This window comes from Phoca vitulina, unplaced genomic scaffold (genome assembly GCF_004348235.1).
Source record: "Phoca vitulina isolate PV1807 unplaced genomic scaffold, GSC_HSeal_1.0 scaffold85, whole genome shotgun sequence".
In the NCBI taxonomy this organism is placed as follows: domain Eukaryota; kingdom Metazoa; phylum Chordata; class Mammalia; order Carnivora; family Phocidae; genus Phoca; species Phoca vitulina.
In genome coordinates this window covers 2,661,788-2,671,138 of record NW_022589788.1, presented here as the reverse complement: position 1 = coordinate 2,671,138, position 9,351 = coordinate 2,661,788, and the positions used below count along the sequence as shown (strand labels likewise).

The 9,351-nt window shown below is 62.5% G+C and overlaps 1 protein-coding gene across 1 annotated transcript; it reads right to left on the bottom strand.

Moving 5' to 3' along the window:
* Positions 1 to 7,013: 7,013 nt before the first annotated feature.
* On the bottom strand, positions 7,014 to 9,351 carry ADRA2C (adrenoceptor alpha 2C; the record flags this gene model as incomplete). The annotated part of the gene is made up of 1 exon (XM_032395513.1): positions 7,014 to 9,351. A coding segment is annotated over one exon (1,299 nt), but the record flags the coding sequence as incomplete, so codon positions are not given.

Here is a 9,351-nt window from a genome sequence, read left to right as displayed (position 1 = left end):
AGGTGACCCCGTCTCTGACACCAGGGGACCCCATCTCTGACACCAGGGGACCCCATCTCTGACCCCAGGTGACCACAGGTTAGGGCTTTCTCAGGCCTCCTGGCCACCCTGGTCACTGTCCACGCCCCCGGTCAACAGTAAGAGCCCCACCGACAGCCAGGCCGGCTCCACTCAGGGTCATGACCTCTCCTGGTCTCCCCGCGGGCTGTGTGCTCCCTGGGGCCTTTATGGCGCTAAGCCTGTGAGCGTCATTCCCACTCCCCAAGCCAGTGCCAGGCAGAGGACGGGCGCACACATGGTTAAGGAAAGCCAGGGAGGGGAGAGACGTGTACGTGAGTTCGGCCAGCTCTTTGCTGGCCCTGACAGTGTCCGTGGAGACTGATCCTGACATCTGGGGTTGAAAGTTCCGGGCGGCAGATCACTCCTGAATAAAATGGAAAGGTCAGGACAGTGCTTACAAGGACCAGACCGTCTTAGGGGGTAGTGAGCTCTCCGCCACCAGCGGTATGGAAGGGGCAGGGCTGGCCTATGGGACCTGTGTGTCTCTTCCAGCGTTCTCGTGTTCTCCCCATCTTCCTGCTGTGGCCTCACACCCCCACATGCGGAGACCACGGGGCAGGCAGGCTGCCCCTCCAAGTCCACCCTGTCCTCCCCTCTGTGGCTTTTCTGGTTCTCTGGAAAATCAGCAGGGGAACTGGGAGGAGGACAACTCCCTGGCCTTGTGGCTCCCTCAGTGGATATGTGGCCTTACGACCAGGGGTCCCTGAGCCTCAGTTTCCCCATCAGTTAACCGGATCCAGGCGGTCTCCCGAGGTTTTGAGCTTCAGTCGTCCACAATTCCAAGGAAGCCAGGGGCATTCTCCTCCTGAGAGCATAGAGGCGGAGAGAAGAGTGCCCCTCAGGAGCAGGAATCCCCCAGGTGACCCAAACAGGTTCTTGCAGCATTATTTATTAAGTGTGCTGGCCTCTGCGTGGGGTCTGGAGGCGAGAGGAAGTGGGCCTGATCCAGGCTGTGCTGGGGGAGGCCGGTGGCCCGGCCTGAGCACCCCGTCCTGTCCTGAGATCTGGCCTGAGCCCCTGCACCCCCAGCCTGTGCCCCAGGGCTCCGGAAGCCCCCTGCCTCCCTCCAGGGCTCCCTCCGTGGCTCCACAGCCCAGTGACCCAGCTGGGCCAGCCCGCCCACGGAGGGAAGCCCAGCAGAGCACCGCTCTCCAGCTGTCCCAGGGCCCCCCCAGAAGCCGTGTGAGGAAGGGAGGGGAGCACCATTGCCTGTGCCCACTGTCCAGACAAGGGATCCCATGGCTCCGTTTCCAGCCCGGTCAGGGCATCGGGAAGCCTGAAGTCACACTGAGCGCCCAGCCTTTAGCGACCCGGAGACACCCACCCCGGGCCAGCTGACACAGGGGTCACCTTGAGGCCACGCCCCCCATCGTGCTGTGGGGGGTCCCTGCAAAGGCGTCGGTGCCACCAGACCCCAGAAGGGGCAGGCCCGAGGGTTCTCATTTCCGGCCACCCCAGGCACGTGGGACACCGTCCCTGGATACGCAGTGTTGGCAGGTCCCACAGGCACCGGGCCGTGGGCAAACCCCACCGCGGCCGCGAGGGCCGGGCTGGCGGGACCCCCGGAGGCGGCGGCGGCAGCTCAGCGTCCACGGCGGGAGGGCCTCCCGGCTTGGCCTCCTGCACGAGGCCACAGCAACCCGCCAACTGTGAACGGCAGCTCCATTTGAACCAATTAGAAGTGGGCTCATTTTGCTTTAAATTCGATTTGCGACGGCAGGGCACTCCAGGAAACGGATAGGGGATTGTTTTCACAAACATTTTGGCTTTCCACATCCTGGGTGGGGTGATCCTGAACAGTGGCTCCAGCATTCAGAATCGTTTCTAAGACGACAAAATAAAAACAAAGCCGGCTTCTATTCGCCTGGCGCAGGGACAGAGACCTGTCATTTCACGGAGCAGCTGGGGTTTTAGAATGCGGGTTACATCAAAAATAATGAAGCAACAGGAGAAAGGTGTAAATCCTGGGCCCCGTCTGACCTCAGCCGCTCAACGTTTAATCTCAGGGCTGCTTGCGGTGGAGAAGGAGCGGAGACCAGCACAAAGAGAAGCAACCCGACTCTGTGCACATGACACACAGGGCTCTGGAGGGTCCCTCCCACACCCGGACCCTGTGTTCTCCTGGGAACATGAGGCTAATTAACATGGGGGCTACGGGTGGCCCGTGGGGACTCAGTGCGGCTTCGAGGGAGCGTCTCTTCATTTGTTCCCTCTCCGGAGCTCAGTTTTCTTGTCTGTAAAATGGGACCATCCTTCCCTGCTTGGCCGAAGCGTGAGAAGCAGAGGGAGCAGCGCCCCGCCCATAGCTGGCACGCAGAGGGCACGCGGCAGACGCCTGCCGCTGGGCCCACGCTCGTGTCTGTTCCTCTTTATTACGATCCTTAATGACTCCCCTCTCCAGGCCTCCCCTGTAGGCCTTTCCCACAGTAAAGTGGGGAGGGGGTTCTCGAACGGGGCCCCCCTTCAGGTATCTTCCATCCAGAGCTCTAGGAGGGCTGCATGAGGTTCTTCTGTTTCCGTGGGTGCTGCAGTCAGTTAAGAGCTAATTAAGTGCGGGGGGGTCGGGGGGGGAACCCGCCCACCAACATTAGAACATGTGGCTTCAGCAGCCGGGGTGCACACAGTGGAAAATCCCCCACAGCCCCAGCGCCCAGCCTGGAGTGCCTGCCTCATGCTCCGAGTTTCTCCCCAACGGCCCGAGAGCTGGTTGTGGGGCATCCCCCGCAGGACTCCCCGAATGGCCTGGGACACTGGTCCGGCACCCTGGGCACGCCCTGGCGGCTCCCGGATTGGGAATCCAGGGATGATCCTGGTCGGGCATCTCTGTGGGTGAGGAAGGACAGCCCTGCAGCCCTGAGGGAGGCCCGCTCTGCCCGACCACCTGCCAGGGTGACACACTGTCCCCATGTTCAGATCCTCCCTGGGCCCCCTCCCACGCTGGTTTTCCTGCACCGGCACGAGGGGCAGTGCCTGGCCCAGCCTTGGGGACCTGTGGCTCCAAAGGGCTTTCTGGACATGAAGCCTGGTCTGAGTCGTGAGGGACCCATGAGGGGCACTCGGATAAAGACGGGAAAGGTGCTCCTGGGGGAGGGCACAGCATGAATTAATAAAGGCACCGGAGAGGCAGATTGAAGCGATGAGCGTGTGGGGGGGTTGAAGCTGACAGCCTGTGAGCCCACAGCAGTGCGGGCTTGTCCTGGGGCCCAGGGGCCTTGCACCAGGTCAGCTTTGCCGCCCCAAAGCCTCTTGCTGGCCCCAGGTGTATAGGTGGCAGGCATCAGAGATGCGTGGCCCCCGTCTCAGCCACTGGGCTGGTCCCTCCGCAGTGACTACCCACCCCCCACTCACCCCACGCCCCAGCCAGCGAGGGCCTGGCCCAGGGAGGGGCAGGCTTGGGGTGTTGGTGGAATATGTCAAAAATAGCCCAGTCTGGTGCCCCTGAGGTTTAACTATCCCCCCACCCCAACACAGACCGTGGCTTGAATGTCCCTCCAGAGACCTTCCCAGTCCTGAAAGCCCCCCTCTAGAGGAGACTCCTCAGGGTCAGGGTGGCCTGCAGGATGGCACCCAGCCCAGGCTCGGGCAGGCTTCATAGCCCCCTGCGGGGCTCCAGGTTTCCTGCGAACCTGGCCACAGAGCCTCGGTGTGCGTCCAGCTTCCTCTCTCTCCATCATGGCCAGGCAGCTCAGACCACACCGTGTGCTCAGCCAGGAGAACAAGATGCCCTTAAACGGGGCTTTCTGGTCCAGCATTTCCCCTCTGCCCTGCATGGTGATCCTTATCCTGACAATAATAGTCCCACTGTACCCCAGGCTTTCACTGGGAGCAGCTACAGATCCTCTTGGCAAGAAAGAAGCACGTTTTTGGTCCCCAGGGCTCTCTTTTGGCCCCGCGCTGGCGGTCAGCTCTGCTTCCCAGGCAGACCTCAGAGCATGGCACTGCACCCCCGGCCCCAGCCCAGCCAGGAAAGGATGTGCAGCCTCCTTATGGCCGCTGGGAGGTAGGGTCGGGGTCACGCAGCGAATGGAGCCACGGTGCCCGCTGGGGTCCCTCTCAGGCAAACCAGACGCTTCCACCCCCAAACTCCTCACCCTGCTTCTCCGCCCCACCAACATGTGATGCTCTCAACAGCCCAGCTGGTCAAACAGGAAGATGACCCTTAGGAATGGGGGAGGCAGCTTGAGGCCCCCTGGATACGCGTGGCAGACCCAGAGCAGGGACACAGGGTCCTCAGGGTGGGAGACCCTCACCTGGGTCCCTCCCTCCCCTACTCCTCAGCTCTGAGCATCTGGACATCTACTATCCTGGGACTCACCCTCTCCCATCCCTGAGCCCCCCTCCCATGTCTACATAGCACCCCGCAGATGCCCCCTGGCACACAGGGGAGGCTGCCCATCCCTGCCCACAGAGAGCCACAGGCTGACATGTGGCCAGATGCCTGTGTGGTCCCACATGGGGCCCCGTGGGGCAGGGCACAGGGAAATCTTCAGCCTGGCCACCTCCCGCCTCTCCCTTGTGTGGGGGGGTCCGCCTGGATGGGGGTGGCTGGCGGCGGCAGGAATGCAGTGATCAGCTTGGCCACGGCTGCCCAACCAGACTCAAGACGGACCTGCAGGCGCGTGTGTTTTGATCCGAGGCTGCACTGGAATATTTGAGTCCTGCCGACGGATGTGATATAAAAACAGCCGGCTGCCAGGACCGCTTCCTCGCCAGCAAGTGCCGCGGCAACGTGTTCTCTCCCGCCCCTCAGCCCCCACCCCCGGAGCCGGGGGCCGAACGCAGAGAGTGGAGCTGCTTTTCTCAAGTATTGATTCTGCCGGCTCCGAGTAATTTTTTTTTTAATTCCATACTGAGCGGTAATGGATTATTTGGATTATTCCTTTTTCCCCTTTTCTACAAGCTCAGCAATTGAATTAAAATTCAAGAATTAATTTAAACAAATGTATGTCTCTGTATGTCTCCTAAGAACCGCATCAGCGCTAGGCTGGGGCTGGGTACAGTTTTCGGGCCAGTCCCCCCACTCAGGGCCTGGCGCTCCTTGATCTTTTTGTGGATGCTTCTTTATTCCGTCTGAGATCTCCCGAGAGCTCAAGGGGAAGCGTTGGACAGAAAGGAGGCCATGTGACATGCTTCTCCAGCGGCAAGGCCCACGGAACACCCGTGGTCAGAGGACGCCGGAGCCGGGTGCTCAGCTCTGGAGCTGGACGTTTCTGGTTCCTGGCGTGCCCCGCCCCCTCACACCTGTGGGTCCCAGGGCTCAGTGCCCTCAGCCGCAGAACGGGGTCGACAATGAGCCCGGCCCCCTGGAGTAGACGTGGAGATGCCCATACGAGAGGAGGTCCACTGTGTGAAGGAACAGGGCACAGTGACCTGACCAGAGGTCTGGGCCCCCACTCCCCGCGGTACTGAGCTGCCCCCCAAAGATGGTTTCTGGGCCGTGTCGGGAGCGGCTGGTGCTCACGGGCACCCTCAGGGAGCGAGCAGCCTCCCCGCTGCACCACGCCGGTGAAGACCGAGATTCCGAGCGAGCCGGCTGGCCCGTGTCCCTGCAGCAGGCCAGGGTGAGAAGCCAGGTTCCGGCTCTGTTTATCCAGCTGAAAAGGTGGCAATCACCATCAAGTGGTGAGCATCTGCTCGCTGAATGGGGTATTAAGCACCAGGCACCGGCGGACCCGGCGACAGCCCTGGAAGGTGCAATTCTCGCAATTAGGGAGCAAGCGGAGCAGGCTGCGCTGACATTCTTCCGTGGGCCGCGTGCCACGCTGCGTGCTCCTGTGGTAGACTTGGAGTGCATCCCCCAGAAGCTCTGTGTGGGGGTGTTGTTACCCCACTGCACCGAGGGGGCCCTGCAGCTCAGTGGGAACACCAGTGCCAACCATGCCGTTTCCAAGGGAAGGTCCCCTCTCTCGGAGGCCCCCCGATTCAGCTGGCAGGTGGGAGCACAGATCGGCTGGCCCAGCAGGGCCTGAGTTTCCAACAACACCCCGCACACACACACTTCACAGAAGGGGTGCTGAAGCCCCGGGAGGGCGGGGGTTTGCCCGAGCTAGCTCAGCAATCCTGCAACAGAGCTGGGCCTCTGATATGGACACCCTGTCGGGCCCCTGCCTGGGGGTGGGTCAGGGATGCCCCACTCAGCCTTGACCAGCCACACACCCCCACCCCCGCCACGCTCTCCGTCTCAGCTTCCCTACCTGCCCCTGAGCCTAAACGCAGCAGGTGTGAGTGCTCTCACATGAGTGAGTGTGGGCATGGTCCTGGGGAGTTCTTCCAGGCGGGGTGTCCTGAGTACCTATAACTTGGGGTGATGGGGGGCTGCTGCAGAGGAGGGTTCTCCAAGGGTCGGCCCCCACAAATGAGACCAGGGAAGGGGCCTGCCCTGGCTTCTGATTCAGGGGACAGGGACTTGGGAGTGAAAGGCAGGACCAGGGGCTGAGCCATCCTGGAGACACACCCATGGCCACCCCAGGTCAAGGACAGATGCGTGGTGAGCCAAGAGAGAGCTCGGCTGGGCAGGCAGGCTAGCCAGGGAAGGGTACATACCGAAGGCCAAGGGGAGCCCAAGAGGGAGTGACAGGAGGACAGGACAGTCACAGCAGGGGTCTGCAGAATGAGCCCCCACCAGCCAGGACTCTCCAGGCTCTGTGATGGGGGCTGGAAGAGTCTGGGGGGAGGACTGCTCTACTTAATGCTGGCTTCTTCTAGCCACCCCTCCTCAAGCCTCAGTGTGGAGTGAGTACAGACACCCTGGGGTGTGGGGGAGGGCTGAGCAAGGGGGCAAGGCTTGGCTGCATGGGTGGGGGAGAGGTTAGGGAGGACAGGCGGGGCCCAGCCCCCTCCCCAGCCAATGCAGGGGGTCCCATTGCTTTTGAGCCTCAATGTTCAAAAACAGTAAGAAACTGGTAAAGGTCTCTGGCATGGAATAAGGATCTGGGGACTTGTCTTGACCTGCACCCCACCCCATCTGTGGGTGAAGCCCCCTTCTGGGCAGCTCTCCCCCACCCTACCTACTCCAAAGTGCCCACAAAGTGTTCAGAGGTGGGGGGACTGACTGACCCAAAGCAGGCAGAATTGGAGCCTTGGATCACGAGAGCCCTGCCTCCCTCCACTGGGGAGGGGATCCCAGGCCAGGAACTAGATGGGGGGCAGGGATGGGAATGAAGGAGGACAGACCCCTAGGATCTAAACTGGGACCTAATTTGGGGGGTTCTTGGTTTCTTTTGCCTCTCAGCCAATTACAGCCCAAGGATTTTACCTTTCGTATCAAAAAAAAAAAAAAAAAAAAAAAGACCCCCCTCCTTCTCCTGCAAGAGGGGATGTTGGAATCTGGAGACCTGGAGTGTCCTCCTTCCACCGCTGGGGGGAGGTTAGACAGGGTAAGGTCTGGAAGGTACCCCCCCACACACCCCCGCTGATGGCTTAAGGACTGACAGCTGCACCCAACATTTAGATTACAAAGGTTTATTTAGAAAATAGTTTGGTTGTTTTGGCTGTCATTTTTGGCAAACATTTAAATACTTTCAATAACCAAAGATTGTCAGTGCCTCTTTCCTCCCCCAAGACAGCCGCCCCCACTAGGTCCTGGGGAAGTCAGCCCTTGCTCAGAGGTGGATCTGGGTAGTGGTGGGTGTTGGGGGGGCTCCTTTCTCGCCTGTTTGGGAGGTTGCTTTCACTTCTGCTGTCTAAGACCCTGACCTCACAGCCGCACCTCTGCAGGGGTCCCCAGAGCCGGATCCGGGCCCGAAGGCCCAGAAGCAGCCCTTTGCTGAGCTGGGAAGGCAGAGGGGTCGCCCCTCTCTCCTCCCCCGCTCCCCGGGGGCCCTGCTGTCTCTCAGCCCACACTCCTGCCCTGCCGTACCCTCCCCTCCGCCCTGGAGGCCAAGCCATCCCTGGGTCTCTGGGGAAGCTGCCCCCGCTTTCTCCCGGGGGGCCAAGCCTTCCCACGTCGCCGCCTGGAGCTGTCCAGGGTCTGCGCGGGGCCGGGCGCTCAGCTCACTGCCTGAAGCCCCTTCTCCTCCGTCGGAAGAGGATGTGCTTAAAGGAACGCCGGAAGTCCTGGTTAAAGACGGTGTAGATGACCGGGTTGAGCGAGCTGTTGCAGTAGCCGATCCAGAAAAAGAACTTGAAGAGCGGGTCGGGCACCTGGCAGGCCTCGCGGCAGATGCCGTAGAGGCTGTAGCTGAAGAAGAAGGGGAACCAGCAGAGCACGAACACGCCCATGACCACCGCCAGCACGAAGGTGAAGCGCTTCTCGCGCGCCTGGGCCACCTTGCGGCGACACACGCTGCTGCGCGCCCGGCGGCGGCGCGACAGAAAGAACTCGACGGAGCGCGAGCTGGCGCGCGACAGGCGCCCGCCGGGACCCGGGGACCTCGCGGCAGCCAGAGCGCCCGAATCGGTCGCCCCTGGCCCCGGCCCGGGCCCCGGCACGTCGGCACCGCCCGCGCCCCCCTCTCCGCCCGCGCGCCGCCGCCCGCCCCGCCGCAGCGCACCCCGGCGCCGCCGCCGCTCAGCCGCCGCGCTGCTGTCCTCCGGGTCCACGTCGGCGCACGGGCGGCGCGGGGGCGCGCAGTGCCCGTTCTCGCCCGCGCCCGCTGCCGCACCCAGCCCGTTCTCTGTGGTTGGGGACGCACCGTCGGGGCCCGCGGGCGCGCGCTTCTCGCTGAGCGTGCGCGTACGCAGCTTGGCCACGCGGTAGATGCGCGCGTAGACCAGGCCCATGATGAGACAGGGCGCGAAGAAGGAGCCGATGCAGGAGGACAGGATGTACCACGTCTCGTCGTTGAGGCCGCACTGCGGGTAGGCGGCACTGTCGGGCTGGCGGTAGAGCGAGACGAGCGGTGGGAAGGAGATGACAGCCGAGATGAGCCACACGGCCACGATGGTCGCCTTGACGCGGCGCGGTGTGCGCTTCAGGTTGTACTCGACGGCTTGCGTCACAGACCAGTAGCGGTCCAGGCTGATGGCGCACAGATGCACGATGGACGAGGTGCAGAAGAGCACGTCGAGCGCTAGGTACACGCCACACCACACCTGCCCGAAGTACCAGTAGGCCATGAGCTCGTTGGCCAGCGAGAAAGGCATGACCAGCGTGGCCACCAGGATGTCGGCCGAGGCCAGCGACACCAGGAAGAGGTTCTGCGGCGCACGCAGCGCCCGGCTGGTCAGCACGGCGATCACCACCAGCACGTTGCCCACCACGGTGAAGACGATGAGGAAGCCCACCACTGCAGCCAGCCCCGCCACGGCGCCCGCCGAGTACTGGCCCGGGGGCGGCCCCCAGGCGGCCCC